The sequence below is a fragment of the Ranitomeya imitator genome, chromosome 2 (assembly GCF_032444005.1).
Source record: "Ranitomeya imitator isolate aRanImi1 chromosome 2, aRanImi1.pri, whole genome shotgun sequence".
Taxonomy (NCBI): domain Eukaryota; kingdom Metazoa; phylum Chordata; class Amphibia; order Anura; family Dendrobatidae; genus Ranitomeya; species Ranitomeya imitator.
In genome coordinates, this window is record NC_091283.1 from 541,832,044 (window position 1) to 541,852,808 (window position 20,765).

Genomic DNA, 20,765 nt, shown 5'->3' on the forward strand with positions numbered 1-20,765 from the left:
GATCCAGCCTCTGGCCTATCCATCTGGCTCATCAAGAGTCACTCTCATTTCATCAGTCCATAAAACCTTTTGAAAAGTCAGTCTTAAGATATTTCTTGGCCCAGTCTTGACGTTTTATCTTATGTTTCTTGTTCAAAGGTAATAGTTTTTCAGCCTTCCTTACCTTGGCCATGTCCCTGAGTATTGCCCACTCTGTGCTTTTTGTTACTCCAGTAACGTTGCAGCTCTGAAATATGGCAAAACTGGTGGCAAATGGCATCTTGGCAGCTTCACGCTTGATTTTCCTCAATTCATGGGCAGTTCTTTTGCGCCTTTTTTTGCCCAACACGCTTCTTGCGACCCTGTTAGCTATTTGCCATGAAACGCTTGATTGGCAAACTTTTGAAGCGTGATCATCGAATAATTTCAAGACTGCTGTATACCTCTGCAAGACATATCACAATTTTGGACATTTCAGAGCCGTCAAATCTCTCTTCTGACCCATTTTGTCAAAGGAAAGGAAGTCGCCTAATAATTAAGCACATCTTATATAGGGTTTTGATGTCATTAGACAACACCCCTCCTCATTAGAGAGATGCACATCACCTGATTTACTTAATTGGTAGTTGACTCTCAAGCCTGAACAGCTTGGAGTAGGACAACATGTATAAAAAGTATCATGTGATCAAAATACAACTTGCCTAATAATTCTGCACACAGTGTAACAGGCTGCTGGGCGGTCCTACTAGTGATTGTGCAGGCAGAGATCTGTCAATCATATAGGGAAGACTGCCCACTGGACTTGTAATCATACAAATCACCAAGTAGGATGGACCACTGAATTCTTATTCATACAAATCACCGAGTAGGGCTGCTCACTGGACTCAAACACATATAAATCGCCACTGGACTCTTATACATATAAACAAGCAAGTAGGACCGCCCACTGGACTTGTATGCAAACACATAACAGATTTCAATCTATAAGATGTAAGTTTTACTGAAACTTTTCTCACAAAAGTATATATAATCTGATCCGCTCCTCAGCTGTATGACATCCTCAGATACCATTTTCATCATGACAGGATCCCTTTACTTCCTCTCTACTATCCTAATACATTATTGTATTGCTCCAGTTCATGAAGGGAGAATTGTGGCTTATTAATATACAGCAAGAGTGAATAATGCAGGCGTCATCATCTGTCATGGAAAGTGGACTGTAACATGTAGTGTATTATTCGTCCTGTGATCTGGTAGCAATGCAGAAGAGACCAGGGCTGGAATATTCTAGGAGAAGGGCTACCGGCGGTGCTTTCGTCAGCGTCTTGGCAGCAGAGGAAGCATTAAGAGCGCTCAGACATTAATAAAGGGCTTGATAAAACACTGCCACGATCAATCTGGAAAATGAGTCTCCTGTGTGCGCTCCACATTTTCCTGCAATAAATTAGGGGAACCTCTTATGACAGATATTTGTCTGCTGCCAAAATGTAAATGGTCTCAGTAGGAAGCCTACCCGCAAGGGAGGCCATGCCATCGGGTAATATGTCGGGTGATGGAGGGCTTGTACATGTGTGGAAAACATTACCAGAATGGAAAGCCTAGTGTTGTAGACAATCTGTGTAAAGTGTAACCCAAGTCTTGCCACAGCATTCAGAAGTTGAGTAAAATGTTATTACTAAACACTGTGTTTTTTCAGTATTTTACCGTCCATATTCACCAGCCCAATAATGGCTTCTAGGTGCTTCCATAGGCCCGATGTCTGCTGTATGGTGTAGCCCAACCCGTAGGTGCTGGCAGGCTCAACACACACAGACCACAAACATGTTTCCAGTTGGAAAAGGGCCCAGCTTCACTTGTCAGGTGTCTTTGAATTCAGAGGGGTATTCTGGTATACAAGACGTTAGCACCTCTCCGTGGGATAGGCCAGGGCGGTTGGACCCTCGCTGATCTAGAAGTTCGCACTATATGCTCATGAGTAAAACGGAGGCCGAGTATATGCACTGCTGAGGTGCCCTGTTCTGGCTATCGGTAAGTCCCCACCAATCTCGATCATCACCTATCCACAAGATGGCTGATTATAACTTCTTGCTACCGAAACTCGTCTCAATATTTATCACCTGGATATCCACAAGATAGGTGAAAACCTCTAGATCAGTGGGGGTCTCGCTGATCGCCAGGACAGGGCACTTTTTTGTCCCCTGTTTGAATAGAGTGGCAGTGCATATGCTTGACCCCGATCCATTTATTCTCTAGAAGAGTGGCGAGGGAAATGATTGAGGAGAGACTCCGCAGCTAGACCCTCAATGATCTAGAAGTCATCAGCTATCCATAGGACATTGCCAAAATATACCTGAGGAAGTACGGTATGTCACACTGGCCCCTTGTATATTAGCTGCGTTGGACACGGCACAATTCAGCCATCTGGTTTTCATTGATAGAACGAAAATGTGCCCATTTATAGTCCTGGTCTGCTCACTTTTTTTTAAAGTTAGGGCGTAGTTGTGCAGGATTACAAGTTTATAGATCTGCGAATATCACGGACAGCAGCACACGGATGGAATCTGTGTACAATCGGTGTTGCCGTGTTTTTACATACGAGAATATCGCGGACGTCTTTAATGAGACCTAAGGTATATTCATCTGAATAGCCCAGAAACCAGGAAAAAGTGGATTTGGTCTGCGGTGTTGGATTATCAATCAAGGATCCAAGGACTTTTATTAATCCTTTATTACCAATCCACTATTTCCTGGTCCAAATGTATACTCCAGCCCAGACAGGTCCGTTTAAACAATTGTTTTTATTGAACAAAGTTTTCCATTAAAAAAATAATCATGGCATAAAAAAATCAGAACCCCCATGTGGGAATAGTAGCGTGGGCAGATGCGTTTCAAACAGTAGTTCTTAGTCTTAGTCATGCAAAGACAAAGAACTACTGTTCGAAATGCGTCTGCCCACGCTACTATTCCCACATGGGGTTGTGATTTCTTTTTATGCTATGATTATTTTTTTTAATGGAAAACTTTTTTCAATAAAAAAAAAAAACTTAAACGGACCTGTCTGAGCTGGAGTATACATTTGGATTATTGGTTTTCCTGCCGCACTGCAGTTTCTGGGCTCGGAGTCTGAGACTAACTGATGGGTGAGCTGACTTTTCTGGTTTTCTACGCTTTCCTGGTATCCTGGCACAGTGACTCCTCGTGCCTGCTGCAGCTGATATTAAGACGCCATATAGTGGTTGTGCCACACAGCACCCAGTCAGGTAGGCATATATAAACTATCCTGCCTAACTGGGATAAGACCCTATTTGCGCTTTATGATTCTTTCAGTACCATTTATCTGAATAGGGCATGCAGAAATCAACATGTCTGCTAACAAATAACAGCCCCAGTCAGATAATGGGAACAATAATGGCAACATGTTGGCCATGGGGGGGGAATAATTCTTTAAATCTACCTTCCCACCTGCTTATTTTTCCCCCCTTCTGTGATTAACAGCTCTAGGTGGAGATAGTTGGAAACCAAGCAGGTGGGAAGGTGTATATAAGTGATTGGCCCCGCCATGATGCACCGAGCGCCTGTACTTGTCAGAAGTCATTCTGTACTGACCCTTGGGGGTTTGACAACCCCTTGTGGAGCAGCATTACATGTTTGTACCAAACCCTCTGGAGCAAGGGTATATTTAATTCTGCTCTTGGATGTGTGGCCACCACATGTCAGATGGCAATCGATGTGTTAAGTTCGGGGTAACGCTATCAGTATTTGGTCAGTATTTTACCTCAAAATTTGTAAGCCAAAACCAGGAGTGGGAACAGTTAGAGGAAAAGTTTAATAGAAACACGTCACCACTTCTGTATTTATCACCCACTCCTGGTTTTAGCTTACAAATGCTGAGGTAAAATACTGACCAAATACTGATAGTGTGACCCCGGCTTTAAGGCTGTGTGCACACGTTCAGGATTTTTCGTGTTTTTTTTTTTCGCGATAAAAACGCATACATATGCATCCCATCAATTATAATGCTTTCTGCAATTTTTGTGCACATAATGCGTTTTTTTCCACACAAAAAAGTATTGCGGTAAAAACGCAGCATGTTTATTAATTTTGCAGATTTTTCGCGGTTTTCCCGCTATATAATGCATTGGGAAGCTCCGGAACAAAACACGCAAAAAAAAAAAAAAACATGCAGATTTCCTGCAGAAAATGTCTGGTTTTGTTCAGGAAAATTCTGCAGAAAATCCTGACGTGTGCACATATCCTAAAGATTCTTTTTTTTTTTCCCCCAAAGCTTCAGTTCAGTACAAAGCAAGTAACACTAACGGTAGTTCTCAGTTATCACATTTGCAAGTTGGTTGATCCCAAAACCGTAAAGCCTAAGGGCCCCTTTCCACTTGTGAGAAAAACGGACGAGTGCAATCCGATAAAAAATCGGATTGCACTCGGACCAATGTTTTTCAATAGGTGACATTCCATTAGCGATTTTTTTTTCCCAGCCGAAATCGGACTGAGAAAAATCTGTGTCGGCTGAGAAAAAAATCGCAGCATGCTGCGTATTGCTGAGATTCTTGGACGAGACTTGCCAATGCAAGTCAATGGGTGCGAGAAAAAAAACGCACAGCACTCGCACCATGCGAGTGCTGTCCGATTTTTACGCACCCGTGTCCTTAGAAAAGCCGGCAATTCAGCGCAGAGTACAGTAAAATCACACTGACAGGTTAGATGAGAGTAGATATATACACATAGAATAGGTATATATACATATGTCAGGGAGACATATATATGTATGTATGTGTATATATATATATATGTATATGTATATATATATATATATATATATATATATATATATATATATATATATATATATATATATATACATATATATATATATATATATATATTGCAGAGTGAGAGAGCTTTAAAGCTGGTAATTCAATTACCGGCTTTTGCTTTCTCCTTCCTAAACCCGACATGATATGAGACCTGGTCTACATACAGTAAACCATCTCATATCACCATTTTTTTTGCATATTCCACACTACTGTCAGTAGTGTGTATATGCAAAATTTGGCCGTTCTAGCTATTATATTTAAGGGTTAAATGGCGGAAAAAATTGGTGTGGGCTCCCGCGCAATTTTCTCCACCAGAGTAGTAAAGCCAGTGACTGAGGGCAGATATTAATAGCCTGGAGAGGGTCCATGGTTATTGGCCCCCCCTGGCTAAAAATACCTGCCCCCAGCCACCCCAGAAAAGGCACATCTGGAAGATGCGCCTATTCTGGCACTTGGCCACTCTCTTCCCATTCCCGTGTAGCGGTGGGATATGGGGTAATGAAGGGTTAATGCCACCTTGCTATTGTAAGGTGACATTAAGCCTAATTAATAATGGAGAGGCGTCAATTATGACACCTATCCATTATTAATCCAATTGAATGAAAGGGTTAAAAAAAAAACACACACATTATTAAAAATTATTTTAATGAAATAAAAACAAAGGTTGTTGTAATATTTTATTTAACGCCCAATCCAATCACTGAAGACCCTCGTTCTGTAAACAAAAAAACATAATAAACCAACAATATACATACCTTCCGCAGATCTGTAAAGTCCAACGATGTAAATCCTTCTGAAGGGGTTAAAACATTTTGCACCCAGGAGTTCTGCTAATGCAGCGCTACTCCTCGCTGCAAAACCCCAGGGAATGAAGGTAAAGTAGGTCAATGACCTATATTTACCTGCATTTGCATTGAAGCGCCCTCTGCTGGCTGTTCATAGATCGTGGGAACTTTCCTAGAAAGCCTGGGAGCTTTCAAGGAAAGCTCCCACGATCTATGAACAGCCAGCAGAGGGCGCCTCACCGCAAATGCAGGTAAATATAGGTCATTGACCTACTTTACCTTCATTCCCTGGGGTTTTGCAGCGAGGAGTAGCGCTGCATTAGCAGAACTCCTGGGTGCAAAATGTTTTAACCCCTTCAGAAGGATTTACATCGTTGGACTTTACAGATCTGCGGAAGGTATGTATATTGTTGGTTTATTATGTTTTTTTGTTTACAGAACGAGGGTCTTCAGTGATTGGATTGGGCGTTAAATAAAATATAACAACAACCTTTATTAAAAATTATTTTAATGAAATAAAAACAATGTGTGTTTTTTTAACCCTTTCATTCAATTGGATTAATAATGGATAGGTGTCATAATTGACGCCTCTCCATTATTAATTAGGCTTAATGTCACCTTACAATAGCAAGGTGGCATTAACCCTTCATTACCCCATATCCCACCGCTACACGGGAATGGGAAGAGAGTGGCCAAGTGCCAGAATAGGCGCATCTTCCAGATGTGCCTTTTCTGGGGTGGCTGGGGGCAGGTATTTTTAGCCATGGGGGGCCAATAACCATGGACCCTCTCCAGGCTATTAATATCTGCCCTCAGTCACTGGCTTTACTACTCTGGCGGAGAAAATTGCGCGGGAGCCCACGCCAATTTTTTCCGCCATTTAACCCTTAAATATAGCTAGAACGGCCAAATTTTGCATATACACACTACTGACATTAGTAGTGTGGAATATGCAAAAAAAATGGTGATATGAGATGGTTTACTGTATGTAAACCAGGTCTCATATCATGTCGGGTTTAGGAAGGAGAAAGCAAAAGCCGGTAATTGAATTACCAGCTTTAAAGCTGTCTCGCGCTGCAGTGTGTATGTGTGTATGTGTGTATGTGTGTATGTGTGTATGTGTGTGTGTGTGTGTGTGTGTGTGTGTGTGTGTGTGTGTGTGTGTGTGTGTGTGTGTGTGTGTATGTGTGTATGTGTGTATGTGTGTATGTGTGTATGTGTGTATGTGTGTATGTGTGTATGTGTGTATGTGTGTATGTGTGTATGTGTGTATGTGTGTATGTGTGTATGTGTCCTTCTCAAAAAATTAGCATATAGTGTTAAATTTCATTATTTACCATAATGTAATGATTACAATTAAACTTTCATATATTATAGATTCATTATCCACCAACTGAAATTTGTCAGGTCTTTTATTGTTTTAATACTGATGATTTTGGCATACAACTCCTGATAACCCAAAAAACCTGTCTCAATAAATTAGCATATCAAGAAAAGGTTCTCTAAACGACCTATTACCCTAATCTTCTGAATCAACTAATTAACTCTAAACACATGCAAAAGATACCTGAGGCTTTTATAAACTCCCTGCCTGGTTCATTACTCAAAACCCCCATCATGGGTAAGACTAGCGACCTGACAGATGTCAAGAAGGCCATCATTGACACCCTCAAGCAAGAGGGTAAGACCCAGAAAGAAATTTCTCAACAAATAGGCTGTTCCCAGAGTGCTGTATCAAGGCACCTCAATGGTAAGTCTGTTGGAAGGAAACAATGTGGCAGAAAACGCTGTACAACGAGAAGAGGAGACCGGACCCTGAGGAAGATTGTGGAGAAGGACCGATTCCAGACCTTGGGGAACCTGAGGAAGCAGTGGACTGAGTCTGGTGTGGAAACATCCAGAGCCACCGTGCACAGGCGTGTGCAGGAAATGGGCTACAGGTGCCGCATTCCCCAGGTAAAGCCACTTTTGAGCTACAGAGAAGCAGCACTGGACTGTTGCTAAGTGGTCCCAAGTACTTTTTTCTGATGAAAGCAAATTTTGCATGTCATTCGGAAATCAAGGTGCCAGAGTCTGGAGGAAGACTGGGGAGAAGGAAATGCCAAAATGCCTGAAGTCCAGTGTCAAGTACCCACAGTCAGTGATGGTGTGGGGTGCCATGTCAGCTGCTGGTGTTGGTCCACTGTGTTTCATCAAGGGCAGGGTCAATGCAGCTAGCTATCAGGAGATTTTGGAGCACTTCATGCTTCCATCGGCTGAAATGCTTTATGGAGATGAAGATTTCATTTTTCAGCACGACCTGGCACCTGCTCACAGTGCCAAAACCACTGGTAAATGGTTTACTGACCATGGTATTACTGTGCTCAATTGGCCTGCCAACTCTCCTGACCTGAACCCCATAGAGAATCTGTGGGATATTGTGAAGAGAAAGTTGAGAGACGCAAGACCCAACACTCTGGATGAGCTTAAGGCCGCTATTGAAGCATCCTGGGCCTCCATAACATCTCAGCAGTGTCACAGGCTGATTGCCTCCATGCCACGCCGCATTGAAGCAGTCATTTCTGCCAAAGGATTCCCGACCAAGTATTGAGTGCATAACTGAACATTATTATTTGATGGTTTTTTTGTTTGTTATTAAAAAACACTTTTATTTGATTGGATGGGTGAAATATGCTAATTTATTGAGACAGGTTTTTTGGGTTATCAGGAGTTGTATGCCAAAATCATCAGTATTAAAACAATAAAAGACCTGACAAATTTCAGTTGGTGGATAATGAATCTATAATATATGAAAGTTTAATTGTAATCATTACATTATGGTAAATAATGAAATTTAACACTATATGCTAATTTTTTGAGAAGGACCTGTATATGTATATATAGGTGTCTCCCTGACATAGAATAGGTATATATACATATATATATGTGTATATATCTACTCTAATCTAACCTGTCAGTGTGATTTTACTGTACTCTGCGCTGAATTACCGGCTTTTCAAAGGAGACCCGTGCGTAAAAATCGGACAGCAATACGGATGTCATACGGATGTTGCGATAAAAAAAATCGCATGACACTCGCATGGCACTCGCAGACGTTACATCAGTTTTTTCGGTCCGTAAATCGGACCGTTTTTTTCTCACACAAGTGGAAAGGGGCCCTAAGGCTGAGCGGAGAATATTTTCTGCCCATTGCCTCATTCTACAATGGGCAGCACCTGGACCCACAGTAGTCACAAATTATTTTCCACATGATCTGTGTATGTGGATAGTAGTATGCACAATTGGACTTCCACGTGGTTTTCTCACAAAGTACATGCTAATTAATAGATCTTGCAATAGTAATTTCCACAATTGAATGGGTTAAAAAATATGTTCCTATTCCGGATATAATCTTATACATGTGTCCCTGCTGTGTACTGTGTAATGGTTGTGTCTGACCGTGCAGGAACATGGTCTGATGATACTAGATCTCCTGGGCAGGGGAGGACGCAAGAAAATACATAGACCGGATAGCAAAGAATTGTGGCTGATTGTTTCTGTGAGGTAAAACATTTCACTGTCTAGTTTTAAACATGATTTACCTCACAGAAAGAATCCTTTTCAATCATGTGTTGTCCTGTCTGCATACTCTTTTGCTTCCTTCCAGGAGATGCGATATGATCAGACCATGTTCCTGTACGATCAGACACAGCCATTACACAGCAGGGCACATTTATAAGATTATCTCAGCACAGCAACGTTTTTTTTTTTAAATATCCACTCATTAAACTTATTTTTATTCCAAGATCTTATTAAAATGTACTTTGTTAGTAGGAAAATCCCTTTTAAAAGGGTCTAAAGGTACCGTCACATTTAGCGACACTGCAGCGATCTAGACAACGATCCCGATCGCTGCAGCGTCGCTGTGTGGTCGCTGGAGAGCGGTCACACAGACAACTCTCCAGCGACCAACGATTCCGGTCCCCGGGTAACCATCGGGTTACTAAGCGCAGGGTCGCGCTTAGTAGCCCGATGTTTACCCTGGTTACCAGCGTAAATGTAAAAACAAAAACACAACATACTTACATTCCGGTGTCTGTCACGTCCCCCGGCGCTGTGCTTCTCTGCACTGACTGTGAGCGCCACCCGGAAAGCACAGCGGTGACGTCACCGCTGTGCTCTGCTTTCCGGCTGGCCGGCGCTCACAGTGCAGAGAAGCACAGCGCCGGAGGACAGACACCGGAATGTAAGTACTGTATTTTCTGGCGTATAAGACTACTTTTTAACCCCTGAAAATCTTCTCAAAAGTCGGGTGTCGTCTTATACGCCAGGTGTCGTCTTATAGGGCAGATGCGGAGTAATCTTCGGTCGCCGCATATTGTGGGGGGAGCGGTCCCAATGACGAGGTGAGGGGGCGCCTCACCGGGAAGGTGTAACTGAAGCAGAGACAGAGAAGGAGATAATAGGATACAAGGGCGAGCCAGATGAGTGAAAGAGGAGTGTTTTTCTAGGCACAGCACCGCTCTCTGTCTTTTTTGCATACCCCTGGCATCCCAGACGCTGACAGTTTGCTTCACTTACAACTTCCTGGTGAGGCGCTCCCTCACCTCGTCATCAGGAACACTCCCCCCCACTATGTACGTCGACCGCAAATTGCTCCGCACCTACCCTATAAGACGACACCCGGCATATAAGACAACCCCCGACTTTTGAGAAGATTTTATATTTTAACTGGAAAAGTTGGGGGTCGTCTTATACGCCCAGTCATCTTATACGCCGGAAAATACGGTATGTAGTGTTTTTTTTTTTTACGTTTACGCTGGTAACCAGGGTAAACATCGGGTTACTAAGCGCGGCCCTGCGCTTAGTAACCCGATGTTTACCCTGGTTACCAGTGAAGACATTGCTGAATCGGCGTCACACACGCCGATTCAGCGATGTCTGCGGGAGATCCAGCAACGAAATAAAGTTCTGGCCTTTCTGCTCCGACCAACGACATCACAGCAGGATCCTGATCGCTGTTGCCTGTCAAACTGAACGATATCGCTAGCCAGGACGCTGCAACGTCACGGATCGCTAGCGATATCGTTCAGTGTGACGGTACCTTAAGTCAGCACAGAAAGACTGGTTAAAAAAAAAAAAGGTACATGCACCCTAGGTGTAGCCAAACATTTAAACTCACCTTCCCACCAGGTTGTTTGCCCCATTATCTCCACCCTGCTCTGGCCCTGTAAAGCCAGAACTGTGAAAGAGGAGGGGGAGGATATGGAGGGAAAGTAGGTCACCCTGAAGCATGAGCATATCATTAACTGAAAATAAAGATTAAACAGCAACCACAAGACTTATTTCACCAACCAAGGTATCATTGCAATCAGTATAACAGCACCGACCTGACACTGTAGGTTACTGTGCACAATCCTGCTGACAGGTTCTGTTTTAAATATTTTGCTATGTAAGGGTGCGCTGAGCCTCTACTTGGTTTGAACAGTCATTCAATGCTGACAAAAGTCCCTGTAATATGGGCCAAATGAAAATGGGCATACTGGAACCGGAATAAGGCCGGAGTCACACTACAGCGAGATACGGCCGAGTCTCGCAGGTTAAATACAAGCTCTGGCACCGGCACTCCGGAGCGGAGCGTGCGGCTCCATGTATTGCTGTGTGGCCGCACGCTCCGCTCTGGAGTGCCTCTGCCAGAGCTTGGTTTTAACCTCCGAGACTCGGCCGTATCTCGCTGTAGTGTGATCCCGGCCTAAGGGACATTATTTGTACTGAAACCACATGTAACTGGACCCGGATGAGACGTGGCAGATCATTTGCATAGTTTTGTGAATTTGCCCTCAGTTTATCCTCTGCTGATGCCGACCATTGGGTAAGAGCTAAATGGAGATTGGGAGTAGTGATTTTCTGCAGGCAAAGGTCACTGCGTTCTGCCACATAGCAGCATGGCCCATGAAGGGGGCTGCATCCTTGCCCACGGTACCAACGAAAAAAGGCTCAAAAGAACTAAATGATTCTACCGGTCTGTGATCCTGTCATGGTACCTTGCCAGTCGCAATGTAACGCCAGTCACTTGCCCTAAGTTGCGCGCCTGGCCTAAAATACAATGTAGTTACCCATGACAAATACTTCTAATTCACCCCTCACTTTCCAGAGGCTCTTTGAAAAATGAAAGTAGCCACCTGACGGTCAGCTAATCAATGTGGATGTGGTTATTAAAGCAGTGGGTGGGCACACATCTACAGGAATATACACTATATGGTGCCCATTCACTAGAACAGCGTTGTCCTACAGCTGGCAATAGCCGGATCACTACACCGAGCCTCTACTCCCTGTGGGACGGAGATCTCACACACTCGCCATCGCTTTCTGTTATGGCACATATACCAGGAACCGGTACATGGAAGTCAGCAGACGGTAATCGGTCGTTTGGTTCTGGGCCCAAACCTCGCACCCACAGAAAAGGAACAGATACCGCAGCACACGTTCCAAGGTAGGAGCCGTGAAGACTATGCACAATGCTTCAGCCATAGAGATGCGTCATTATCAGGCAAGCAAACCTATTTCAAGGGTATATAAGCCCACCCAATCCTAGAACCAAGTAACATGACGTCGGATCCCCTGCCATAGAGATCACCCATCGTGGTGGCCATTGTGAGGACAGGTCTTTGTATAATGAACACTATGCCAGAAGTCGGGATCAGAATTATAAGGCTCCGTTCACATATCCAGTTGGGATTTGTTGGTAATGGATACAGTATTAAAAGTTGTATGTTACATATGGCGGAAGATCAGATGCACTTTGGGTTCCATTTTGCATGTTTTTACTAGCAAGGTCTCAACATCTATAGTGTTCTGGACATGCAGCGATTACAAAGTGGATGCGTTCACATATGAAGATGCGTTTCCTATAGAGGTCAATGGTAACAGCAAAAAGTAGTGCAAGCGAATTCTGATCCAGCTGAAAAAACGGATGAAAGGAAGAACATTGAGAACAGTATAGGAGGGTCCCTCCCGCCCAGTGAAATGCATGGGTCCTGTCCTGGATTGGTATGTTTCGGTTTTTGGGATCACTAACGGATAACTACTCTCCTTGCACAACACCTTTAGGTTCACATTGCGTTAGTGGGTGTCCGCTAACGCAGAGGTCCCCAACTCCAGTCCTCAAGGCCCACCAACAGGTCATGTTTTCAGGATTTCCTTAGTCTTGCCCAGGTAATAATTGCATCACCTGTGCAATGCAAAGGAAATCCTGAAAACATGACCTGTTGGTGGGCCTTGAGGACTGGAGTTGGGGACCTCTGCGCTAACGGATTCCGTTACATGGCGCAATTAACGCTATGTTACAGATCCGTTAGCGCACCCTTTGACCGCAATGCAACTAACGCATTGCTAACGTATGCCATTTTTGGCATGCGTCAGCGATGTCCCGTTATTTTCTGACGGACCTTGAACACTGCTTGCAGCGTTCAGGGTCCGTTCTTCACTAGCGCAGATCGGGCATCTGCGCTAGCGGGATCGCTCAACGCAATCCCTTTTTGGACATTGCATTAGCGCGTTCCGTTAGCGTATGCGCTAAACGGATTGCACTAACGCAATGTGAACCTATGGAAAGGGAATGTGTTGAGAGGGCATCGCAACCAATTAGGCTGCAGGTTTTATTCCCCAAAGACGTCTGATAAATGAGAGCAGTGAGCGGATTGGCTACTGTTTGCAGCTGCTTTTTTTTTTTTCTGTTCCACCAGAAATTTGCCCAACTTTAATTAAACGTCACAATTGTGCTCTCCTCGGGGCCGAACAACAACTAGAATAGAGTAGAGCACATTGTGTCTGGTTTCTCTTCACCACCAGAGCTGCAGTACCACACTGAACCACAGAGGGGAGCGCTCTTCTACACATTAATGCAGTCACGTGCCCAGTGACGTAAATCAGCCTCCTTCCTGCAGCTCCGGGATTGCGTTTGCGGTCCAAGACTCAAACTGGACGGGGCGTCGTAAGTGGAAATGTCGTAATGCGTCGTGGCGGGATTCTCAGTTTATCCAGTGTTGTCAGCAGTGTGGACACCCAGAGATGAGTAAATCAAAGGACGCTGCGGGTGAGTGAGGGAGCGGCATCTGTGATAACACGACAGGAGATACATGGGATGTACGTGTGTGACTGGGGACTTATCAGCAATAGCAACCCATCACAGATCACCTCTTGTTTTTCAAAGACCCTTTGGAAAATCAAAGTTGTGATTGGTTGCCATGGACACCAAACCCCTGCTATTGGTTCCCCCCACAGGCTAGGGTTCTGCCTGCACTATGTGTACTGGCCTTGCCACGTTTTAGGTCCCATCCTGTGCAGATAATGCACTATGGTACGGTGGGCACAGCGGTGGTCTGCTGAGGGGGGTGTATTTACAGGAATTTAGGGGGCAGCTCTGGTTCATAGCAATAGGTTTCATGCATTAGTGTGAGGGATGTAATTGGGCTTCTGATTGGTCAGTGATGGCTGCACTCTTCTCCCACTCTTGACACACTGATATCAACACCGTAGAAGAAATGCTAGCACAGGCTTCCAGTATCCGATGTTTCAGATGCTGAACATCTCGTATCGTAAGGCAATTGTCTATGCTGTGAAGATGGGAGATGTGCAGCATCTGAAACAACGGATACTGGAAGCCTGTGCTAGCATTTCTTCTACAGTGTTGATATCAGTGTGTCAAGAGTGGGAGAAGAGGGATGCACTGACAATCCAGCACAATGGGCAGCACTTTGAACACATTTTATAAGTGGTCATAAACTTGGAAATAACTCGTGAAAGAATAAAGTTACGTTAAAACCAGGCACACCATTGTTTTTCTTGTTAAATTCTCAATAAGACTAATGTGTCACATGACCCTCTCCAATTAAACAAAAAAAATAAAGTTGGATCCAAAATGTCCAACTTCAAAATGGCCGCCATGGTCACCACCCATCTTGAATAGTTTCCCCCCTCCCATATACTAATGTGCCACAAACAGGAAGCTGATATCACCAACCATTCCCATTTTATTTCGGTGTATCCCTATAAATGGCCCACCCTGTATTATAACCTGCCAGTGTGATTTTATTGTATGCGGCACATGAATTGCCAGCTTTTCAAAGGGCACCGGTGTGTAAAAGTCGGGCAGCATGCGCATGGGTCCGAGTGCTGTACGATTTTGGGTAAACTAGGCCCATCTGCCCATCCTTAGAAGCTTATACTAAGTAGGCCTAGGTGTCCGGGATGCCACTTTGTGTGCCAGGAGATAAGCTCTCCCCATCCTTGGTTCCTGCCATACTTTAATAGCTCAGGCTGCAATAAAAGATTTAGAATATATGGTCCTTGGTAAAAAAAATGCACCATGTGAATGGCAGCCTTAATGTAATATATTTTTCCTTACAATGATATTATAGTGATGGTAATGTGATAAGAGACCATGTCTGTAACAGTGCCTGACGAGACCCTTCTAAGGCCTAAGAATGGGTGGTGGCAGAGAGACACAGCCTTAGGCCTCATCCGCATGTACGTGTCTCTGGCACATGTGACATCCATTCTCACAAGTACCGGAGACACGTGTCCGTGTTTTCATATTTAGACATGGGGTTTTTTTTTTTTTTTTTTAACCTTCAGCACGAATGACAAAGGCCAATAAAACCGCTGTCGGCTATTGAACGCAGGTGAATCTGCATGTGGTCACTGAGCCGTGCGGAATCACCGCGTCCAATACATTGTAAGATTTATCTTTAGGAGGCTCACGTCTGTGGTCTGGAAAGACGCGCCGCATGTCCGTCTCCACAGGGAAGTCGCAGGCAGCGGTGCACGCATACTGGAGACGGGATTTCTAGAACTCCCCTCCACTATGCTGTAACATCTGGCCGCTGCGGATGTACGCAGCATCCAACCCGCAGCACTTACTGACCGTGGGCACCTACCCTTAAAGATGTGCAAAGGTAATGCAAAAGAAAAGAAACCGGAGCAGCTCTCATGAGTCTCCAATTCTGGTGCTTTGCTTCAGCGCTTCCCAATTGCACCTGCAGTCGGGGTAATGGGGGTTGACGTCAGCTGTGATTTAGACCCTTCACAACTGACATCCAGCCCTGGTGCTAGTAAAGGAGGTGTTTTTTTTCATTTATTTACAGAACTATATTCTCTTTGCACATCTTTAACATATAAAAATCAGTTATTTGTATTCTGCATTCTATGGTACACGGACAGACGTCTCACGGACGTGTGAAGGGGCCTTATTGTCAGCGACCCGGTATGTGTGATGTCCTCATTAACGACTGTAAGCGCTACATCGTAAACCTACATCCACACCCGGACTCGGCTCTGTACTGTGGAGTACTCTGCCCCGCTTACTTCATCTGCTGGCTCGTGTTCTGATGAAAAGGGCAGGTGCATATGTCCTGCTACTCGCAGGCAGGTCGTCAGAAATCTGTACACATTACGTCACCACCCCAAAGTGGAAGGGAGCAGGGCTGGAATACTCCTTGAATGGATTGTCCAAATGATAAAAAATATGTCTAAAAGGGCTCAGACTGATATATATATATATATATATATATATATATATATATATATATATATATATATATATATATATATATATATATATTTTTCACAATTGCCCTTTCCCCAGCATTCTGGTACCATGTCAATGTACCAAGAATGTCAGGAACAGAGCTGAACCACTGGCCGAGGCTGAGCTCTGACCATGGAGGTGCCTCCTGGAGCACCATCGGTAGCCATGGCACAGATAAGATCCTCGTTGTGTAGGCGACGCCTGATAACACGTCTTTTGGTCGCTCTCCACAGCCAGCAGTCTCATACTGAAGTACCTGAATGACCAGAACAGGCCGTACAGCACACAGGACGTGTTCAGTAACCTGCAGAGGGACCATGGGCTCGGCAAAACCGTACGTAGATTATGCTGAGATAAGGAATGTATACCGCTGTTATGGGCTTGCTGCAGGTTTCTATCTGCCCACTGTATTGTGTGGGTAAATCACATATCGTCGCACACACAAGCAGAAATAATCAAGACTTGTGAGACAAAAGCTACAGATTCATGCCTTTATGGAAACAGGAACACATGGGCTACCTGCACAGAGAACAAGTCTGTAAGAACATGTTCACACACCACCAAGAAACCTGAAGACACAAAAGAGAATGGTAAAACCAAAAACACTCAGTTTGAAAAAAATGTTTGCAGTAATCCGCAAGTGCTAGTAAAAGATGTAAATAACAGGGTATTTGGTTGATACGTTTTTTGCAAAAAATGTATACTAAGCTGCTCTACCAATCTTCACGGTATACCCTTATCAGAGCAGTCCTAACTAATGTATGCAATCCCTATCTGATGTATTTAAAAACCTGATCATCTGTACATTACCTGTGTGAACAGGGTTCAGAGAGGAAAAATCCATGTGTGCATACAGGGTAGAACAGCTTTTGTGCAGCTAGCCCAAGAGGAGTGGTGGAACTCCCCAGTCTTGTAGACACAAGAGAACAATTATGGAAACAGGAACACATGGGCTACCTGCACAGAGAACAAGTCTGTAAGAACATGTTCACACACCACCAAGAAACCTGAAGACACAAAAGAGAATGGTAAAACCAAAAACACTCAGTTTGAAAAAAATGTTTGCAGTAATCCGCAAGTGCTAGTAAAAGCATCAACCAAATACCCTGTTATTTACATCTTTTACTAGCACTTGCGGATTACTGCAAACATTTTTTTCAAACTGAGTGTTTTTGGTTTTACCATTCTCTTTTGTGTCTTCAGGTTTCTTAGTGGTGTGTGAACATGTTCTTACAGACTTGTTCTCTGTGCAGGTAGCCCATGTGTTCCTGTTTCCATAATTGTTCTCTTGTGTCTACAAGACTGGGGAGTTCCACCACTCCTCTTGGGCTATCTGCACAAAAGCTGTTCTACCCTGTATGCACACATGGATTTTTACCCTTCGCCACGACAGCACCCCACATGAGAGAGAGGGATCCGCCCATAGGAACAGGAAACCTACAGAATAAAAGGAGGCGGTCCCCTCTCCTCCTCAGTTTAGGTTTCCTGTTCCTACAGGGACCCGGCTTACCTACAGATGAAGAGGATCCCTGGGCCATGCACCCGCCTGCGCCGGTTTCTGTGGGAACGGCAGGGGCTGCGGTACCAGAAGCAGCGGCGGGGGAGCCCCTGCTTGCAGCCTCCCCCCTCGTCTGGCCAAACATCCACGGTCCGGGTCCGGTCACCGTAGGTCCGGCCGGCACTGTGAGGACGCGCGCGCTGCAGCGGCCGGCTTAATAGCCTCTGGCGGCCGCATGGTGAGTGAGAGCGGCGCGTCTAACCCGGAAGTCGCGGGAGCACTTCCGGGTTGGTCCGGGGAGGCAGGAGAATGGGCGGCAAGTTTAAAAATGCAGTGCTAGCGTCGGGCCGGTGTGTGTGAAATGGCTTCACCGGCCGACGAAGCGCACCTGCCCGCAGTGCAACAGCGCTCTCCCAGCAGGGAGAGAAGCACGAGGAGCAGCACAAAGAGTGGTGGCCGACCTCCAGAGAAGAGTTCTACCACCAAACGAATTCCGCCTCCAGAACCGGTACCTGTCAGCTTCACTGGGTGAGTTTTTGAAAAAGTCTCTTCCTATATGCTGATATATGTTCCTCCTGTATCCTTCCTCTAGACTAAGAAAAGGACACACAAATCTAAGCATAAAGAGTGTGCTTTATGTACGCAGCCCCTCCCGGATGATTATGCCAAAAAACTGTGTGCAGAGTGTATCATGCAAACTCTACGGCAGGAAAATATCATGACTCCCTCAGATGTCAGAGCTATTATCCGAGAAGAGATGCAGGGTTTGGCGCAGACAAGTAGCGCCAGTACCCGTCAGCCTAGCAGGTCCCGGTCTCCGGTTAGTTCGGAGTCAGAGGGTGTATGTATTTCTTCAGACGAAGAGGGATCTCAGCCGAGCTCATCCGAGACTGAAGGGGGACTTTGTCTTCCCAACAGTAATGTGGACAATTTAATAAAATCTGTCAGGAGCACGATGGGGTGCCCAGATGGGAAAGAAAAGAAATCAGCACAGGACATAATGTTTGCGGGGTTAGGACAGAAGAAACGTAGGTCCTTCCCCGTCATACAAACCATCAAAGATATTGTCAAAAAGGAGTGGGACAAGCAGAATAGAGGGTTTTTACCATCATCCTCTAAAAGGCGCTATCCCTTCAGCGATGAAGATCTAAACACCTGGTCAAAGGTGCCAAAAGTTGATGCTGCGGTAGCCTCCACAACCAAACAGTCGGTCCTACCAGTGGAGGATTCAGGGGTCCTGACAGACCCGCTGGACCGTAAAGCAGAAGCTTTACTAAAGAGGTCATGGGAAGTCAATACGGGGGCGTTCAGGCCCGCCATATCTAGTACCTGTACTGCAAGATCTCTACTAGTATGGACGGAGCAATTGGAGGAACAGATTAGAGGCAAAACTTCGAGGGAATCTATCCTGCTGAAATTGCCTCAAATTAAAGAAGCAGTAGCATTCCTAGCTGATGCCTCAGTGGACTCGCTACGTCTTGCAGCCAGGTCAGCCGGCCTAGTCAACACAGCCCGGCGTGCACTCTGGCTAAAGAATTGGAAGGGGGACGCACAAGCTAAAGCAAAACTTTGTGCGATTCCCTGTCAGGGTGAGTTCCTTTTTGGGAAGACGCTGGATGAACTCCTGAATAAAGCAGGTGAAAGGAAGAAAGGCTTCCCTAACCAGTATCTTCCATCCTACAGGAGAGCCTTCAGGAGACGCCCCTTTACTAGGAACAAGCCGCTTGAACAAAGAGAGCGATGGGAGTCGAAGGACCCAAAGCAAAAAGGTGCCTTTTTTAGCGGGTCCCATAATCCGAGACGTAAATACCGCTAACCAGGAAGTAGGCGGCAGATTAAAATTTTTTCTTCCACAATGGGAACAGATAACATCCAGCCAGTGGATTCTGGACATTGTGCAATACGGCCTTAAATTAGAATTTGATCGAATCCCTTGGGATTCCTTCATAATAACATCTCCAAAAGGTCAGGACCAACAGAGGGCTCTAGAAATAGAGATCCTATCTCTTCTATCTAAGAAAGTCCTGATTGAAGTTCCCCAGGATCAAAAAGGGAAAGGGTTCTACTCCCCTTTATTCCTGATTAATAAACCAGATGGTTCATTTAGAACCATCATAAATCTTAAAAAATTAAATTCTTTCCTGCGTAATCATACCTTCAAAATGGAATCCATTAGTTCTACCATAAAACTCTTATTCCCTAGGTGTGTCATGGCCGGAATAGACTTAAAGGACGCCTATTACCATCTTCCCATACATGCCGAACATCAGCAGTACCTAAGGGTAGCAGTCACCCTGGAGGGAAAGGTTCGTCAATTTCAATATGTTGCAATGCCATTTGGGCTTTCTATGGCTCCCCGCGTCTTCACTAAGGTGATACTAGAAGTGATGGCTCATCTACGCCAACGAGATACCTTGATAATACCCTACCTAGATGACTTTCTAGTGGTAGGAAGCTCTGCACTTCAATGTAAAACTCGTTTATCTAATACGATCTCGTCCCTACAGGAGTTAGGTTGGATCGTCAACTTCGAAAAATCTCGGCTGAATCCAGAAACCGTTCAGACATTTCTAGGAATCCAGCTAGACTCCGTAAGTCAGAAATGCTTTCTTCCTCAGTCAAAGAGGTTGACTATACAATCAAAGGTATCAGACGCAATACGCAAACCCTACATGACACTAAGGAAGGCCATGTCCTTACTGGGGTCATTATCATCATGTATCCCTGCTGTACCTTGGGCACAATTCCATACCCGTCAATTGCAGTACGAAGTATTGTCGGCTCAGGGGAAAGACGGTTATCTAGAAAGTAGAATAACTCTTTCCAGTAATGTCTTAGAATCGCTATCCTGGTGGCTAGACATGGACCACCTATCACGAGGTGTGCCATGGATAATAGACCCGTCTAAAATAATTACCACCGACGCCAGCCCTATTGGGTGGGGAGCACATATGGAAGACAATCTGGCCCAAAATACTTGGGATCAGACAGAATTAATATGTTCCTCCAACTGGAAGGAGTTAAAAGCAATAGAATGTGCCTTATATCATTTTCTTCCGCAGATTCATGGAACAAATGTAAGAATTTACTCAGACAATTCCACCGCA

The 20,765-nt window shown here is 44.8% G+C and overlaps 1 protein-coding gene across 1 annotated transcript in view; it reads left to right on the plus strand.

Moving 5' to 3' along the window:
• The first annotated feature begins 13,511 nt into the window (after window positions 1-13,511).
• The window catches only part of PSMC3IP (PSMC3 interacting protein), a 28,229-nt gene continuing 20,975 nt past the window's right edge, over window positions 13,512-20,765 (plus strand). Inside the window, exons 1-2 of the mRNA XM_069751923.1 lie at window positions 13,512-13,667; window positions 16,394-16,494. Coding sequence (XP_069608024.1) covers window positions 13,643-13,667; window positions 16,394-16,494 — 126 coding nt within the window. The 5' untranslated portion in view covers window positions 13,512-13,642. The remainder of the gene's footprint in view (window positions 13,668-16,393; window positions 16,495-20,765) is intronic.